At 47.1% G+C, this 19,094-nt stretch overlaps 1 protein-coding gene across 2 annotated transcripts in view; it reads left to right on the top strand.

The window, feature by feature from the left end:
- The first annotated feature begins 790 nt into the window (after positions 1-790).
- The window catches only part of EFNA2 (ephrin A2), a 148,505-nt gene continuing 130,201 nt past the window's right edge, over positions 791-19,094 (top strand). For both annotated transcript variants that reach the window (XM_026654973.2, XM_026654974.1), the window contains exon 1: positions 791-2,268. In XM_026654973.2, coding sequence (XP_026510758.1) covers positions 2,147-2,268 — 122 coding nt within the window. In that variant the 5' untranslated portion in view covers positions 791-2,146. The remainder of the gene's footprint in view (positions 2,269-19,094) is intronic.

The raw sequence follows: 19,094 nt of genomic DNA, 5'->3' as shown, positions 1-19,094 counted from the left end.
TGGGTCGCTGTGTGCCAGTAGGCCGCTCCCTGCGTTGTCCAGGCTGTGCAGGGTTTGGGGATGAACGGTGCTGTGTTTAATGGGGTAGGGCTTTGAATGCAAAGGGCCAACTGGCGTTGCAGTGGCTGTATACATGTTCAGTATTATTATAAATAGGAAATATTGTCTGTCTACAAGATCTACGAATGAAAGCGACGTATACATGCGAACTCTCATATTATTAGATTACTATTTGATTTGCTCACCTATGAGCTAGAGATAAAAAGGACTGTATAAATGCAGGGTATTTTATCTGATCTCTCTCACCCCATGTAGTCTGCCTGGCTGCCTACACCATATTTGGGCCCTTTGATTGTATTTTTGTAAGGTGATCCTAAAAAGCCCACCAGGAACAAACGAATCACTAACCCCCCCCCCCCCCCGCTCCCAGGCCTGGAGCCAGGGAATGGAAAGCGCCGTCCTGAACCCTGGTTCATCCAGCCCAGCTGCTCTGGCTCGGGGAGAGCCACTTCCAAGCCGCCCCTCTCGCTCTCCAGAGCGGAGACTGACTCGGCAAGAGACACCCACATGCAGAGGTGGGGCCAAGCCCGTGTGAGCCTGGTGCCGGCCAACCAACCTTGAGCCCGGGGCTCCGCCTCTGTGAATGGGGGGCCGAGCCGCGGTTAGGGTGACCGCAAGTGGCAACAATGTAAAAAAAAAAAAAAGGGAAAAATCCGTTTCATTCACTCGGAGCTTGCAACTCCAGCGAAAGAGCCACCGAGGAGCCGCCGCCGCAGGGGGGGCAGGGAAGAAGGGGAGCAGTTTCCCTGCACAGCTCTGCAACTTTGGACTGAGAGATGGGGGGGCATAACTGATGATCCTGATGCAGTTGCATTAAAAGCCCGGGGGAGGGGGGACAGGAGAGGCCTCTTGTCCCCCAGCCTCTGCCTTTTGTATTTCATTTCGTGGCAATGTTGGCTCCAGCCTATTTCAGTCTGAAGTGAAAGAGAGCGAGAGAGAGAGGGGGGAGGATCCTGGATGCCAGAGGGAAGCTGCATATGTCTGTGAATCAGGACTGCGCTGCGTCACCTGTTGTAGACGGGAGCGGATCCTGGCACGGGATTTGCAGAGCCTGTTCCCCAGATCTCAGCCCATTCTGGTTTTACAGGGTGTGGGGAAGGCGCCCGAAAAAAAGCCACGACTCTTCCTGGGGAAGGAAAGGGCAGAAGGAGCCCCTTTAAGAGAAGAAGAACTTGGTTCAAAGTTTGTTTTGGGGGTGCGGGAAGAAATGATTCACTCTTGGGTCTCTTTGGCTGGGCTGTGGAATTGCTGAGGAAGATGGGTTGGCTCTAAGACTCTGAAGGAACCCCCCCCCCTCTTTGCATCGCTGTTGCTGAGTGCGAAGTTGCCTGCTTTATATTTCTTTTCCTCCTTGGAAGAAATGGGATGTGTCCGTGTGGCAGTGCTCTCGGGGAGAAGAGGAACCACAAACTCTGCCTGCTGACTTTGCTCCCCTTTGGAGAGGGCTGGACCATGACTGCTCAGAAATGGTAAGGGGATCACTTGCAACCTGTCGCTTGATTCTGCCGACCGCTGCTGTTCCCAGCTCTCATTTTCCTTTACATTTGCACCGATTGGATTGAAGATTTTTGATTTTGAAAGACATGGGATCCCTTCACTTCTCCTGCAGGAAAGCCACCTACAGAGTTTGAGAACCAGGGACTTTGCTGGTGCAGAGAGAATGCACGAGAACAAGGCGAAGGGAGAAAGTTATCGGTGAATTCCCCTTCTCACCCCCATAGGACTTTCATCCACCGCTGGATTATTTAAAACAAAAATTCCCACAGCCCCACCTACACCAATACAATCAGATCATACTGAAGACTGGCAATACTTTTGTTTCCAAAAGATCCGATTGCAACAGACTTTGCAACAAGGGGCGACTGCACACAGGAACTGCACATGCTGCCTAGCAATGATTGCAAAAGGGGATCCACTGCTCTGAATGAATCAGGAGTGTTTAGTTGCATCAAGAGAAAGGGCAGCCAGAGGCTCTGGGAATAAATGAACCGGTTGCATTCTTGGTAAAGCGAAGCCTTGCAGATAAATCGGAAGGTGGGGGGAGGTGGGGAGAGAGAAAAGAAGGAAGAAAGGACGATAAAATACGATGGTGCATTTGGAGGTGGCCGTGCTGCTGGTAGCCCTCGTCGGGGTTTGTGTCTGGACTGATGATACTGGGAAAGTTATCTCGGATCGTTATGCTGTTTATTGGAACAAGAGCAACCCCAGGTAAGATGGACAGAAGCCAGATGCATGCATGCACCCTCCACACCCGCCCCCCTTTCTATGCAAGCCCAGGGCAGCATCAGAGAAAGCCAGCATCCCAATGTTCTTCTCCAGCCCTAGTAAAGAGGGAGGGGGCTGGGGGAGGTGGGGGAGAGAATCTGGCTCACATCATCATTTTGCTGTTGTACATGTATTTGTTTGGTGGGTGGTTGTGTTGGCTGGGACAAGAAGGTCTTTTATTCTCCAGGGATGCACCAAGCCTGCAACAGAGCAGTTCCTGCTGGGAGATAGATCTCTCTCTATGTATGCATGTAGGTGTCTATATATACATACATACACACACGTATATTTCCTTCTCCCTCTCTCCTCTAAAAAGCCCAGTGGCAGTGATCAGGACAGAATGGAAACTTAATGATCCATTCAAGCTGAGTCAGGCTGAGGCGAATAAGGTGAAAGGTGCAAATCAGATGGTGCCTGGGTTTTTCTGTTTGTTCATGGAGTGGGAGCAGAAAGGGCAGGTTTATCATAGACGCTGGGGAGATTATTTTATATGAAAGTTGCCACCAACTTTTCAGTTCAGCCAAGGCCTGATTTCCCGAAGAAGTGAGAGAGATGCCTACCTGGAGAGTTGCAAACAGTCTGCATTCATTTATTTGTCTTGTGTGTGTGTGTGTGAGTGTTATTGCTGACTTGTTGCAAAGCAAAGCATTCCTAAATAATGAATCGTGTCAATTTGCTCATTCAGACTCCTCTGTTGTAAAACTGGGAGTGGCAGAAGTACACATGCATACATGTGTATATAGACATAGATTTGGTCTAGCTATTATTTTATCTGGCTTCGCTTGCATAGTGATTTGATATCCTCAGGAAATCAGTATGCTTTATTAATAAAAGTATTTGTTGCAAAAAAAGCAATTCTGGGCAATATCCATTTGCAGTGAATAATGGATTTTTTTTTAAAATATAATAGATGGCAGCTACCAGTAAGTCTCATATTTAACAGGAAAAAAACCCCCAACCATTATATTTTATTTGATTTACTGCTGCTAGTTTTAAGGGGCTTTGCGAGAGTTTCACTTTTAAACTTGCAAGTCCTTGTTGAAACAAAACTGATGCAAACCCAATAGATATAGATATTAATTTTACAGCTCTGTTTTTTGGCAGACATGGTGCTGGCACCAAATATCCATTCACCCAGAAGCCAATTCTGGGAAGTTGTGAGTCTGCTTAGCCAAGGTGAACAAATTATAGCAGTTTTCAGAACCACTGCAGACTGTAAAATCAATTACACGTCACTTAGGAACTCTCTTCTTGTTGAATTAAACACCCTCCCTCCGATGACAGTTGTTCATCTTTCTTTGATTACTGCCTGCTGGTTCAGGTGTATATTGGATGCAGGTAAATATGGCTCATGCAGGAATCTTTTTCTCAGTTGCCTTTTTAAAGTTTACAAATGGCTGAAGAAGAAGCCTCGCTCCTGGTCTGAGCTGCAGTAGGTATAAAGATGAGGTCTGTGTGGGCAAGTAATTTTGTTATTACTTCAAGTGCAGGAGGGCTGCAGATTCGTGTGTATTTTTCAATAGTGAGGATTTCCATTTCTCAGGAAGTCAGAACCAAAAAAGGCCACATTACCTTTAGAGATTCATATTAAGCCCAATAAGATAGCCCTGGCCTGCCCTACGGACCATACCTAGGGGCTCTGCAACCCCTGGGTGTGTGTTCTTAAATTTGCCCAATTTCTGTTGTGAGATATTTAAACTCTACCATACTCCTTGATAATGAACTTTGGGTAAATTAAAGTTTTCCCTTCCATGCAAGATCCTGAGCTGGTAGTATTTGGGGCTCTTGAAAACAGAATGGATCTTCCAGTTTGACTTTAAAAGAAAACGTAACGGTGGGAAATGTATAGTGTGGAGCCATGAACGTACACGGTGAGAACCCAAAATATATAACAAAAGGCATCTTGTACTGCCAATTATTGCCACATGATTATTTAGAATAAACCCCCATGGCTGCTTCAGTGGTGAGACTAGAAAATGGGTTATCTGTGTTCAGAGGCTCATAATGGCTTTTGCGAAATATTCTTCAGTCTACCAGTGTCTAATAAATAGATCACAAAACAGTGATTGCATGCGGTGTGGAAAACTCAGAATTGAGAAACAAGATTTCCCAAATACTGTAAAGGGGGAAAAAATTTAAAGTTTTTTTTTTCTTTTTTCATTGCGGTTGAAAAAAATGGTATTTGGTTACTTTAATTTGTCTTTGAATTTAATTCTGTTCTTTCAAAGGTTAATTTAAACAAAACAAAAGAAAGTTTCAGTTTTGTTGTAATTCTTTTAAGTCTGAATTTTTTGGGAAAACAAAATAATTTGAGTTTTAAATCAAGATTAAATCATTGTCCCCCCTCACGACTCAGGTGACTAAGACCATAAGGAATCCTTCCTCCCCCCCCCCCAAAAAAACCCCCCCACAAACACCCCTGCTTGAAATAGACAAATATGTGGACAGTTCTGTAGAAAATCTACTTTTTACAATTAAAAAAAAAGTTACACTAATCACCAAAATCTTCTCTATACAGCACTAAATATAATTATCACTGAGTTTGTAGGAACAGTAATTGTGCTAATTTTATTCACTAGATGGTTTATATTTGCCGTTTCCTTTAGATCTTGTTTTATTTATTTGGGTAAAAAGCGTATTTTTCGGCTATCTTCAGAACCTGCAGAGCGTTAAATCCGTGCAGGTATGGAAACATGAACCTTAGCTGATCCTTATGTAAAGACCTGTGCCCCCTTGTAATAGTGAAATAGACAAATAGGTAGCAAAATAGACGAAATGTTGCTGCTGACAGGGGGAGACCTTTTGCACTTCCAGTGCTGGAGATATTTCCCCCCCCTCTTGCTGTGGGAAAGCTCCAAGGGGAACCTTTAATAGGGAACTTTTTATTTTCCAGTTCGCTTCCTGACAGTATGAATGGACTCTTCATTCTAGTTGATCTCCAGTGAAATTTTTACATTTTATTAGAGCTCCCAACTGTATTTCAATGAGGATCTCTGTCCAAATGAGCATAGCATGATGTATGAAGTGGAGGCTGGTGAGACAACTTGTGCATGGGTCTGTGATGCAAGTCGGTCTGTCTCACTAGTATGTCCCTTATATAACGTATCTATAGTCACCTATAGACTGTTAGATGCACACAGGATTAGGAGAATGTTAAGAGTCTTCCTACCAGCTTTATTTATCCAGCCATCGCATGTTCTCGTGGAGGGATAAACAGGATCCTAAAATGTACAGTTTCTTCCAGCGTCGTGTCTGTGTTGCTCATACAGTAACCCTAAAGTTCGGGAATCCCATCCTTTTGTGCGTGCAGCCCTGTAATGGCTTCTTTATGGGCCGATTTTGTTGCATATGGATTTTATTATCTCTCTCGCATTTTTGTGGGGGGTTGGAAAGGAGAGATTTTTTTCCCCCCTCACTAAGTTTTTGGTTACAGCTTCAATTCCTTCCCAGCTTCCACGGCCTTTGCTCTTTTCTTTTGTTCTGTTAAATGCCAAACATGTGCGAGGGCCCTTACAAGACAGAATGGATGTGGCTTTAACATATGCTATGTGACCGATCAAGCTTTAGGATCAAGGTTGTTGGAACTGGGGGACAGTATCGCCAGATATTTTGGGTCAGTTTCTGTTACTAGGTGCTCAAGGATTGTTACAATAGTACTAAAAGCTGAAATTAATTGATGGTACTTCACTCCCCCTTGATATAAAGATCTTAATAATAACGCTCACCTTCTGTTATAAGGCTCATGACCTTTACCTCCCAGCTTCATGAAACGCCGCTATAATTGCCCTTTTTGCCACAGCGCCTCTGTCCACGCCCCCGGGTGGGGGTATATAGGAGGGAGTGGGGGTATTTACCACTTACACTTTCCTTGTGAAACATTATTTTATCTGCAAAGAAAAAAATAGGGCCGGGGGTGGAAAAATGAAAAAAAAAAAAAGAAAACGGAGAAAAGGGAAAAAGAACAATGAAAAGGGTCAGTGGATTTTAGCGAGATGCATTAGCAACATTTGGATCCAGTTAAAGGTGCCAAATTTTCCTGATGCGGTTATGTCCCGCATTGTGGTGTGCCGCATGTGTATGTCTCCGTTCCGCGTGAGTGGGTGCAGGACATTTCGGGCAGTTTATTAGATGTAGTAAACACAGAAATTTCTGTTGAGTTTTCTGTTCATTTTTTTTAAAACCAACAAGTGGTGTTTTTATTTATTTACCTTTAGAGATAGCAGAGGTTTGCGTCAATCTTTACAAACATTATTTTTTTGTCTGTTGTTTTCCGTTTTGATTTATGTTCTTTTCCATCTTGTTTAATAAAGGATAAATGAGAAATATTAAAAAGGAAAGAAAGAAAAGGAACAAAACCATAATCCTTAAAACCCGCGCGCCTGGCTTTGCAATACGTGTTTTTCCTTTCGATTTGTACTATAATTTATACTCCATAGAAGCCAATGTTAAATCTCACGGTCCACATGATTTGTCTGGGTTGCACAGTAATTCCACACTTGATAATTGTGACCAAATTAAAAATGAATTGTAAATTGAGACACTATGGTCTACCTGTTCTGTACACGTTTTTAATATAGGTAGTCTCAATAGCTTGAGAGAGACGTATTTATAAGGGCATTGTAACCATGCATCTGGAAAATGATAGATACATTTTATTAAATATGTCTCATATTGGGCAGTATCGAAATACCCGTAGGAGAGATTAGATATCATGTATCTATATCTATATCTCGCTCTCTTTCTAGATATACACCCACTTATATACAACATATATGTACTTACATACACACATTTATTTGTGTGTGTGCGCGCGTGTATGTGTGTGTAATATATACACACTAATACTTTTGTATACGCTTAAATGATGGAGGTACCAGTTGTTCTCATGAAGCTGTAAACACCCCAATCAAGCTGCATAAAATGGGCATATGTGTTTCCCATTCATAGATGTATATCTAAAAATCTGTGTCATACTATGTTACATGCATGTCGACTGTAATATCTAAAAGGAGCCACTTTCATATTGGTTCACACGAGTCCTTGTAGGATTGCATGCAAACCCCAACGTACAAACCATGAATGTTTAACTTCTAGTGATGGAAAAGACCCTGATTTAGAGCTCCAGCCCATTGCTCGGCCAATGCAGGATTGTTTGCTACAGTATATTTTCTAGAGTGCTGTACCGTAGAGTTTTAAAGGTCCCGAACGGTGGGGTTTTCTTATGCAGCACCCGCATAGACATTGCATATATTTTTAATCCATTTGACAGTGTAGTGCAGGGAACCCTTATTTGTAGGGCTTGTGAGCCCGTTGGTAGAGTTTGGGTTGAATTAAAACTGTAGGCGAGGCAATGCCGATGGAGCGCGGAGCGTTGAAGAGTTTTGTGTGTGGAGCACGTATGTATCTCATGCCATCGCTTAGAACCAATATTGAAACTTTTCCAAAAACCTGTCCTCCAACTAGCTGGATCACGTTACGGCCGTCGATTGGAACTCACATCTCCAAACTCTGGTAGCTGCATTCGGCGGTACGGCTGTTTAGTGGGAAGGAATGACTTCACTCCAAGAGGGCTCTCTGATACCGTACGGCCATAAACCCCACCCAACCCGCACTGTCCTGTGCATGATTGAAAATCTCTACAAAGGCAGAGGGAGGACCATGGATTTAATATTTGTCTCCATTCCCCACTCTACCTGCAATGATGTAATAGGCAGGTTATAGTAATTCTAGAATGGCAGCTTTCCTGCAGCAAACGCAGTTCCTGTGTACGCAGCCATATATTTATATATATATAAAGAAAGAAATAGGCAGCGTATTAGGTATTTTCTCTCTCTGTTTCCAGTACAGGTACAAACACCGTAAATGCTCTAGCGTTTACCCATGTCCTATATTTAACGGCCAAGTCGTTTCTTTGCCTCGGAAGATTTATTTTTTGATTTTTATGGTGTTAGCACCTCTGGGGTTTCTTCTCTGTTCTCCTGCACTCCCCCCAGTTTTGTGGAAGTCAGGGATCGGCAAACTGGACAAACAGTCCCCATCGGGGAGGTAAACCCTTGGGATTGGGGCAGGCCACGGGGCAGATGACCAACTGCATGGTAATGCTCAGTGACACCCCCGATGGGAAGAGCTTTCCGGGGACTGTCCATGCACCGATCTCAGCCCTGTCTGGAGTGGGGCTGAGGTGCTCGCAGACGAGTTGGTGAGATGTCAGAGTTCGTCTTGCTGTTTGGATGCGAGTGGGGGGGTCCCTTCCAGACAGGGCAGGTTTGAAGGCTGATCCGCATTCCCCTGTCCCTCAGGAGGGACAAATTCCCCCAACCCGCGTATCGTGCTCACACTGTCGTCTGTGTTATTTCCCCATAAACGGTGGCGTCTCCTACCTGAAAAGCTCTAACTAAAGGCATCTGGAAGAGGCACCTCTTTGTACTCCAAGGCGCAGGAGTTCAGTGCACAGCAGCTATGGAGGAGACCAAAAAAAAAAGCCCAGAAACTTCGCTTCCTTTGGCTATTCTGGGATCGGGATGGTTTTGCGCAGACACAACTTAGGTGGCAAAGGGGTTAAACTCTGATGGGCCAAATTAATCACCAGGATCTGCTGACTCAATGGAGTTGCAGCAAAGATGAATCTGGCCCAGTGAAAACACTTCTATTTAAAATATGTGAGCAAGGGGCACGTGTCTTTATTGTTCTGGGGATAGTTTGATGCCAGGTCGAGACGATGGGGGATTGAACAGGGTGGTTAGAGCCCCATGGGAAAGTGCATGCATATGTGTCTCCTCCCGGGAGCATTCAGTGCCAGGCTTCCAGCTGGCCTTGTCGTCAAGACCTCTGCTTGCCAGCACTTTCCGTGGGACCTTGGAGTGGGCGACGGTCCTTTTGGATCATTTCTTCAATTTCTCCAGCTCACGCCCCACACCGATTTTTCCAAGCGTCGCCCTGGGATTTTTGCATCAACCTCTCCAAGAAAAGTGTCTTATTCTACGCTCAGCCCTCTTTAAAGATCAACACCGGCACCCAGTTAATTTCAGAGTCCTTGCCAGAGTGCCGCTAATTGCCCCCTCGCTCCATTAATGCCGTGCACTGCAGCAGGCTGTCTTATTTTTTTGGGGTGTGTGCGAAAGGGCTTTTTCGGGAATGCTGATTTGAGGTGCAAGACGCCACTGTCCCAGCTGCCCCGCTCCCCTCTGATGCACGCGTCATTCTCCTCTATTAGCTCTTCTTATTTTTCATTTATTTTATTTTCCTTTTATACAAAGATTGTTTGCAACCCTGCCTCCACCCCCTTTCTCTCTCTTTTCCAGGCTGTTAAGCCCTGTTAGCTATTCTTCACTCACCAAGGTCTGTAGCAAGCACAGTTAATAAACAGCAGATACAAACAGGTCCAATGTCTCTGACAAGATTTTCTCTCTCTACCTGTCTCTCTCTCTTTCTAGGGATTGCAATTACATTCCCCACTGGTTGCACATTTGGTATCCAGATGCTGGCTACGCACAGAATCCTAATATAAGGCTGGAGCTCGCAGGTTTGAGGTGGAGCGAAACTGTTCGCAGGTTCACTACTCACCTATGCACTCCACACGTTAAATCCTCTAAGCCATCCACCCGGGCTTAGCGCAAGAGCAAAGCAATAGGGAAAGGAGCCGGAGTGGGAACGGTGGGGGAAAAAGCCACTTTGAATTGAGACATGAGGGCTTTATATCTGACACATGTATATTCTACATCTATAAACAATACACACACACATATATAATCTATCTATAGGCATTGATATATAATATATACACATTTATCTATAGTTATCTATAGGTGCACATACATCTCTATATTTATGTATAATATACACACATGTATGTATATATAATGCACACACACTTATCTATAGGCACACATACATCTATATGTATCTGTAATGTGTATAACACATATTTATAACTGTCTGTCTATAGGCACACATCGTGTCTATGTTTCTCTATATAGGTGATACTTTCCCACACACGTATATGGTGATAGAAATAGTATGTTGTATAAAACAGCCGTTGGTCTCCGAAGATGAAAATTTTGGCTCTTTTGCATTAGGAGTAAAGCAGGTTTTTAGGGACTGCCTCCCGCCAGTAGAATTAAATGAATCTTTTGGCAGGCGATCACATCTGAGCATTGTCACCCTCAGCACTGAGGAGTGTTTTAACATTTTTGAGCTCATCACGTCTCACCCCAGAGGCAGCCGCATTCCAAGCCCCGAGTTCCACCAGTCTCATGTGCCTGTGGCTTGTTAAAAAACAAACCAAACCCACCTCCCAACCCTCCCCCACAGCCTTTTGTGCCTTCTTGGGTGAGGGGATGAGAGGCACTTCTAGAAATGTAAAATACTAATATAATGGCAGCGTCGCGTAGCTGATCCGGCACATTCAAGCCCCTTGCTGCTTGGGCGCTGTCTGGTACCGTGCAGACGCAGCTAGGGAGGTAAGGTCCAAATGTACCAACGTGGGGAGAGAGAGAAGGCAGAATTCTCCCGCCGCCTGTGACACGCTGGTATTTAATAGATGAATTTGTGGAGCGTCTCTAAAATCAGTGACATTCTCTGAGCAGGTGTTGGGATTCACTATGGGCTGGGGTGGAGAACTCTGAACTCTTCAGCTGCGGGTTTGCCAGCGGAGTGCAGTTTGGAAAGGCCAGTCCGGAAAGGTCTGCTCCCAAAGGCTGCGCCTCCTCTTAAAATCTCCCACCGTGGCACTCCCACCAGGGCAGCATGGGGCAGAGGTGCCCTGGCCGTTGTAATGCTCTATGCTGTGGTTGCGGCGGGTAGGAAATCTTAAGGAAAAAGCCTAGCATAGGCAAGACCCATGAAAGAAAGAAGGAAGGAAGAAAGAAAGAGGAATTGTGTTACAGTAATGGATAGGTTTTATTGCATGCACTGCCCCTGGCCTGCTTCCCTTGCTCTGAGTCATCCCAGCTCCATCCAGACAGTTAATCAGCATTTATTAGTAGGTGTTAAAAGTGACTTCATTTATTTATTTATTTCTCCCCTTTGGTTGTTGATGCTGTCGCTGCCAGGCTGCTAAACAGCTTCCCATTGTTCGAGGGCTAATTAGCTCTTAATGAACCTCCTTGCTCGAAAGCCAGAGCCGAATGGAAGGGTGTGCTATGGTGGGGTTTTTTTTTTCAGGCGCGTGAGTTGAGGGCAAACTGTGTGTCTGGAAAAAAAGCATGGCAGGCCGGGAGTGATCAGTAGAGGGATGCCAGGGGAGGGTTGGGGGGCTCGGTTGGACTCCCTGTTGAAAATCAAAGAGGGGCGTGCTTCACCCCCCAGGATCACGCCCTTCGTCATTAAAAAGTAGGGGTTTAATTTTGCACTGATCCAGGACTGAAAAGCTTCGTACCCCAGACTAGTTAAAATATCTGTGGTGCTTCCGCTGTATGTTCTGTGCTCCCAGTGCTTCAGAGCCTGTTCTCAGAGGGTAACCAGGGGAACAACTTGGCGATAAGTCACATCCTGGGCCTTGAACTAGGTAATTTTTTTGGTTTTAACTTCTCAGCTCCAAAGTGGGTTTCAGAAAACTTGTGCAGGAATCACGGGTTGAGATTGGCCTGGGTTACGCGGGAGGTCAGACTGGATGTTGCTAACAATCCCTTCTGGCCGTAAGAATCTAGGACAGACTGGATCCGCCCCAAGGAAAATAACATTGTCAATGGTCGTCATTTGTATATATCACTATCGAGGATGATCATTTTAAAACGATCCATTTTCATTCCTATGTGCAGCCGCCCAGGACGTTCTAAGCAGATTGTATAACGCCTAACACAGCTGGGGCCTTGGCACTACAGCGAGATAAATAACTAATAGCAATAATAATAACTTGCTTACAGCAGCCTCACACATCAGTGCAAATCCTCCCGCGATCTGTCGGTCGAAGTCAACTCAACCCAACCCTGCTTTGGTTGAAGTCACCGAGCCAAGCCGTCCTGGCATGGGAAGATCGAGTAGGGCTGTGGCCGGAGCAAAGCTCCGTTGATAGGGAAGTAGAATAATCGCTGAGAGTCCTGAGGAGCAGGGTTATGGGATAATTTTTGTACAGGGCAACATGGTTGTGTGTGAAATGAAGGCTTTGCTATTAGACGGTTCCGCAGCACCTGGCGAGAACGCATGTTCTCTCTGTGTGTAATATTTAGCTTGGGTATTTGAACCAGTTTCTTAGCTGTTTCACTCTTGTTAGCAAAGGGAAGAGGGCAAGAACGAAATAAGGTTTTTAATGTTTGCCGTGTTCCTTTCACCCCATAACTAGCCACGCGGAGCTGGATCGAGCCACCGGAGCTCCCTACTGGTTTGAATTGGGTGTGGCCCACTGTCTTTTAAAAAAAGCAGCTAAGGGGGGCCTGATCCCACAACCAGGGAACGCAGGTGTTGTCCCATTGACTTTGATGGGAGGTGGATGGGGGCCTTTGTTTTCAATGATGCGACTTGCGCCAGCAAAGGAGGCAGGATCAGGGCCAGGGTGGTATATTTCTGCCAGCGAATGTACCGAGTTCCCGGAGTCCGAAGCATGCTGCCCTCCACTGTGCCCCGGGGTCTCCCCTGTGCTGCTTCAGGAAAAGGGCTGGCACTCATGGGAAAGAGATGGCTAGCGCGCAGGGGTGCTGCTTACTACCCATAGAATAAAGTGTCTGGCCAGAGTGGCGGAAGGAGAGTCCCCTTCTCTCTGCTCACTGGGTGTGGAAGGGCAAACCTCGGGTATGTTCACCCCTCGCCCCCATTCAGACCGACTCCTCTCTCCCCAGCTGGTTCTGGCGGTGGGGGTTTGGGAGCGGGCACCCTGTAGCGGCTCATGCAGCTCCTCTCTCTGTGAGTCAGCTGGCGAGGCGGACAGGGTTGAAGCTTGGCAGACCTGATGAGAAGAAGGGTCCTCTCCAAAGCGAGTTCGGAATCCACCCCCCTTCCCCACCCACCTCCTGGTCTGATTGAAGCTGGCCTTTGTGTCCTGCTGCGCCCCGTTCTGGGGGCGGGTAGGAGGCTCCGAAACTTCAGACGTGGGGTTGAAGGAGTCCAAGCAACAACGATGGAAAAATAAAGGACGGAAATTGACTTGCTAGAATAATAACTAAGACGGGGAACGACTTTTTATTCCCCCGCACAGCGTGGGTAGCTCCCAGTGCTGCGGTCGGGATGTGCGGAGGGTGCACCTTGCCTCTCCTGGACCTGACCCTACTCTCAGTCAGCCCAATGTAAATCAGGAGCGACCCTGTTTACGGCAATGGAATGACACCAGTGTCAGCGAGACCAGATTTAGGCCCTAATCTGGGGTTGATGGGAATCTCAGGGGCTTGTGGCACGGCCACATCATCAGCTGGTTTAAATCGGCAAAGCTCTGCTGAAGTCAATGGGGCCAGGCCAGTTTACGCCAGCGCAGGATCTGGCTGTAGGCTGGACGGAGCACTGGAGTGATGGGACAGCCCTGACCTCCCCCAGGCCCTTGGGTAGGAGATGGACTGGGGGAGCATTTTCCACCGCTGACGCTTGCCCGGTGATGAGCAGCCTCGTGGAGATGGGTGGAGGGCCAGGGGAGGTAAAGGAGAGTCTTGCTGTGTGTGGATCTGACAGAATTCTGCAGCAGGGAAGGGTGTGCGGGGGGAGGGGGGGGCGGAGAGCCTGGTGTGCGTTTGATCTTTCCCCAGTTCGCATGTTAATGAATGCACCCATGGGAGATGGGGTGGGGGTGGGGGCAGGGGAAGGCAGAGCTGCTGAGTTGGACAGGCCTTTCTGACCCTGTAACAGGGATCCCAAGTCCAGAGGCCCTTGGGCGGCAAGGAGGATCCCCAGTTCCTTGGGTTTACCTGGTGCTGTCCAAAAGACCCCCTGAAGGTTTGGCGCACCCAGCTCCTGCGCCGTTGGCCGTGAGCGGATATCGATGCCGGGAAGCAGGGCCCTCGGCATCGCTGGCTGTATTGATCCTGGAGAATGATTTGACATCTCACGGCCTCCAGTGAAGCCAAATCAACATCGGGGCCGGCAAGATCTGAGCTTTCCTTTCCCAGCTCTGCTCGTAGTTAGTTTGACGTTTCCCTTCAGGTTGTTAATCGAGGGAGGTGGGATGCAGCGGGAGAATGGAAATTAAGACTTTTTATTCCCCCCCCACCCCACCAAGATTGGCGTTCCAGCACCATGTATCTCCCCGACATGCCAGACGAGACAGGGCGCGGTGCCACTTACAGGCAGGATCCCCGTCCTCCCCTGCCCTGTGATGCTCTTTCAGGAACAGTGTTAGCAAAGTCCCCCCCCAAACTTCGGTTGCTGAAAACTCCCCGCTCCTCCAAGCAGGTGCCGATCCCCAGAGTCAGGCAGCCTTGGTCTCTTTCAGCACGTTTGCTCCACCTGATGCGCCGATTTTTTTCTGCCCCTCTAAATTCTTTTTCCCCCCCTGGCCCGGCTCTGCGCTCGGGTGTGGTACAGCAGTGACTCGGAGGTGTACGGTACTGAAGGGCAATGTTCCGGGCGCTCCAAAAAGCCCTTCGGAACAGCCCAGGCTTCCGCCTACACTCAAGATTCTGCCTGGCTTACACTATGAAATTGACAACACGCTCTACCCACCGGAGCCCATATATAAATATGAAGGTTATTTCCACCGAATGCTGCAGTAGCATTTCTGTAAGCTGGAGCATTTAGGACCATTGCTCACGACTCCAGTACTTTTTATCTGAGGAAGAGAGTGTTCTTTTCAGTCCTTGGTTAACAACCTCCCAAACTCCCTCTCCCCCAAGGATGAAACCTTTTTATTTCTGATTTTTTTACAAAACAAAAATCCCCATCTTTGAATTTTATGGTTTTATTTTCTAGGGGGTCCGAGATCAGCTGCTTCTGTTATTGCAGGATCTGTACCAAAGGCATATAAATGGCAAGGCTGATTCGTAACAATCAGAGATGGAAAAGACCTATTAGATTGTTTGGTCGGTTCTCCCTTCTGATGCATCAGAATTGTCTCCTAAGTGCGTTTTATTAGAGCATTGTCCAGTCTCATTTCAGAGAGAATATTTGCTGTTTCTCAACAAATTTGAAACCAAATGTTGTAGGATTTTTGCACAAGGGCTAAAAATATTTGTATCATCTTATTTGCTCTTTAACATTCTGTGAGGAGCAAAACAGACCCCAGTAAAAACCTCCCCATGTGCTAGGAAATAGACAAAGAGTTTGGACAACTAATCCAAATATTTCTGATCAATCGGTCCAGAAAATTTGGCTGCCAAGTGAGATTTCTTACTGTGCTTTCTAGTGGGTTTTTATTTAGGCTGGATTGGGATATTTTTTTAAAGCCCTATTTATGTTTGCAGTGAAATAAAATCCACCAAGCCTGACCCGGTAGAGAACTCGGAAAATCCCAATTCTTCCTCTTTTCAATCTCGTTTCTGCTGAGAAAAGCCGCCAGCCCTCATGCCCCATACCAAATCCAACCGCAGTGGAATTATTTCTGTGGTTGAGATTTCTGAAGTCAAAGGAACTCGTGTATGTGTGTTGCAGGAGGCGGTTGGGGGGGTAGAATGGCGTCTCCTGATCTGTGGGAGGTGCGGACGTGGAGGATTCTTGGGGGGAATATGCAGGGCTTTTCAGGATCTACGTTCCAGCTCGCCGATCTGCCTGTGAAATTCCTAGCGGGATGGGTTGGGTGTAGAACAGGCAGCCACATAAAGGTCTTTGAGCCATAGACCAAGGTGACTAGTGCATCGTAATACACTTATCAAACCATAGTACGAAGCACAGAGAAAACACAGAGCGACCGAGGAGTCAGGATAGATTCCCCGGTGCGGGAGTTGCGGCACATTGAGTTGGGAGACTAGGTATTTCATGGCACGGGGGAACATAGATTTCCTCCATACGGACAAACCTCCCCCCCTCAGCTCTGCCGAGAGCTCTTCAGAACCCTGCTCGGGCATAGAAGGCAGGAGTCCTGCGCACTTTTAGCTCCTTTCCCCCAGATGCGTTTATCTTTGTAAAAGAAACTCTCCCGTGCGTGATTTTTAAAGGAAGTGGCCAAATAGGTTCCTTTGATTCATTCTGCCCTGCAAGCCCCACACCCCAACCTGGGGTAGAGAGGTCGGTAAAGAACCCAATCGTGCTGTGTATAGATTGTGGCCATTCTGCTCACCCTGCTTAGACCGGTGAGTTAGGAAACATCCAGTGCTGGGCAGTTTAACTGGGGGTTTAGCCTTGTGACCTTGAGATTGTGGGGGGAGAAGGAAGGGACTGAATCAGTAGCCTTAGGTACCAATGAGGTGTCTCTCCCCGTGAGCCTCACAGCTGGGGTTGGCGTGGAGATGCCTAAGCTATTCAACTAAGCCAGCTGCCAAAAAACCAAGAGATATCAGGAGCAGGGGAAGCTGTTTCCCAGCCAGCTCGATAATCCCAATTATTATCTGGTTTCTAGATCAGGATTCTTATTAAACCTGGCACTGTTGGATTTGCTGTTCCGGCCGCCTGCCTCAGCAAAGGGCTCGGAACGGATTTATCTCCCACGGATTCAGGAAGGAAATTGAGTGGAAAAAAAAACGGGGCAGCGCCCCACAGGAATGCTTGGTATTTTGGAGTAAGCAGAGAAAAAGCTGCGGGGGGGGGGGGGGGGGGGGGGGGGGGGGGGGGGAAGTTAAGAGGGCTGTTTGAATTTGGGGCTGATGGCTTTCCTCTTTTGAAGTGACAATTGACGCTGATCTGGTGATGGTATGGGAGGAAAAAGCTTTAAAATGTGTATATATGTGTGCGCGCGTGCGCTTGTGTGTGCACATCTTTGTGTGTGTGTGTGCATAAAACCACATCACTACGGCCTGACTCTTGGCTGGCCTGTATCTTCTTGCAGTTATTTACACTAGTGCAAAAGGGGTGAAACAGAATCAGGCCCCGTGTGTGCACACATATCTCTGGTAATATATGTACATGTGTGTATTTGTATTACTGTATGTGCCTGTCTACGTATAGAAATGTGTGTGCCCCTGTATACCTATCGCAATAAATGTATAGATACTTATAGCTATATAATCAGGGACAGTTTTATTTCAAATTATTTTAAAAGTTTGTAAATTGAAAAAAGTTTTTAAAAACTTACTAAAAAGTGGCCTTAAGAAGAGCGCTGTGTAGCTTGAAAGCTTATCTCTTCCACCAGCAGAAGATAGTGCAACAAAAAGATATTACCGCCCCTCACATTGTCTCTCTAAAAAGTTTTTCTCCCTCACTGATGAAATTATCAAATAAACCTATAGCCTTTCTTTCTTTCTTTCTTTCTTTCTTTCTTTCTTTCTTTCTCCCCATTGAGAACCCCCCTAAACATTTTTATTTAAACAGAGTTTTCAACCTCTATTTCCCCCACCTTACAGTGTGATTTGCTTTTCAAACACATGCATCGGACCCGTCCCCTCTGTTCATTAGCATAAGAGATTCATTTCATGACTGGTCGCGGGACTTTAGTTTTGCAGGGCGATGTGTTTTTATAAATCTGAGCCATTTATTTTGCCTCACAAGGGCCCTGGGTCCCATCCTCTGAGTCACCTCTAATTCTCCACCTGCGAGTTTTCTCTACGTGGTTCATTTGCGGTGCTGCCTTACGGACCCAAGGGGCTGAGTCCAAGCGACTGGAGCACAGAGAGGACAGGTAACACTGCTGAGGGAAATAGTACAAATTGGAAAAGTTTTCCCTCTGAAGTTACTACTTGAAAATAAATCTAAATCTCCCTTCCCTGCTCCACTGAAAAACCAAGGACCTGATCCTCAGCTGGTGTGGATTGGCGTAGCTCCATAGACTTCAGTGTAGCTACACCATCTATTCCCGCTGGGGATTTGGCCCGTTGGTTTCAGTGGAGTGATGCTGATTTACATCTGCTGGGGATCTAGCCCTAAAACACCTTCTTGTTCCGGCAGCTGTGATTCCGAAATGCAGTCGAGAACGTTGTGCATTCGCCCGTAATAATGAGGCTGGCGATTCACGGCCAGATCAGAAACCAACTAGAGCAAAGCGCCCCAAAATCCTGAACCGATCCGGGCACGGAGTGAGCGTAATTACATGATTAGCAGCGTGGCAGCGAATGCAGGCTAAGCCTCTTAGCCTGACTCATTTACAGCGCTGGCCGGATTGCAATCAGCACCGTGCGCTGGGGCGAGCCGGGCTGCTGGTGCCGCTCAGCGCAGAGTTTTGCTAGATCCTAGGCTGGGGTATTGAGTCCAGTGGGTGCAGGACCTAGGCCTGTGTTGGGTTAAATGTCGAGTCTGTTTCTCCCCTGTATACATTTGTTAGTCTCTGAGCGTGCGAAGTCTAAACCACACACTTGGGTTTGGCCGTCCGGTCCCAGGTGAGCGCTCAGGTCGGAACTGGGCCTCCGCTCCTCACCCAACTTGAGAAAATTGGGGGGGGGGGGGAGTGGAATCCCTAGCACCTAATGTGGCGGGTTGGGTTCGGAGAGGGGGTCTTGCATCCCCTTCCCGATCTGAGAATCTGAGCGTGGGCGGCGCAGCAGCCTGCAGTTCAGTGGGAGCTGGGGGCACGCAGCACCTCTCCAGATTGTGCCCCAAAGCGGAGGAGGATTTCAAACCGGCTGCCGAAAGTCAGAGTCCGTAAATCCCCATGGTAGGCCCCCGACTCAAAGTGGCCTGGTTTGGGGTTTTTTTTCCAGAGGTGCTGGGCTCCTGCTGACCCCATCGAAGCCAGCGTGAGCAAGAGGGGCTCAGCACCTCTGGGACAAGCCTGGTGCTTTTCCTTCAGTGCTCAAGCGCGGGTTGAAGGAGCCGAGCTTTAGGGATGGCAA

Source organism: Terrapene carolina, unplaced genomic scaffold (genome assembly GCF_002925995.2).
Source record: "Terrapene carolina triunguis isolate 2854851 unplaced genomic scaffold, T_m_triunguis-2.0 Scaffold194, whole genome shotgun sequence".
In the NCBI taxonomy this organism is placed as follows: domain Eukaryota; kingdom Metazoa; phylum Chordata; order Testudines; family Emydidae; genus Terrapene; species Terrapene triunguis.
This window is presented reverse-complemented; position numbering and strand designations above follow the sequence as displayed.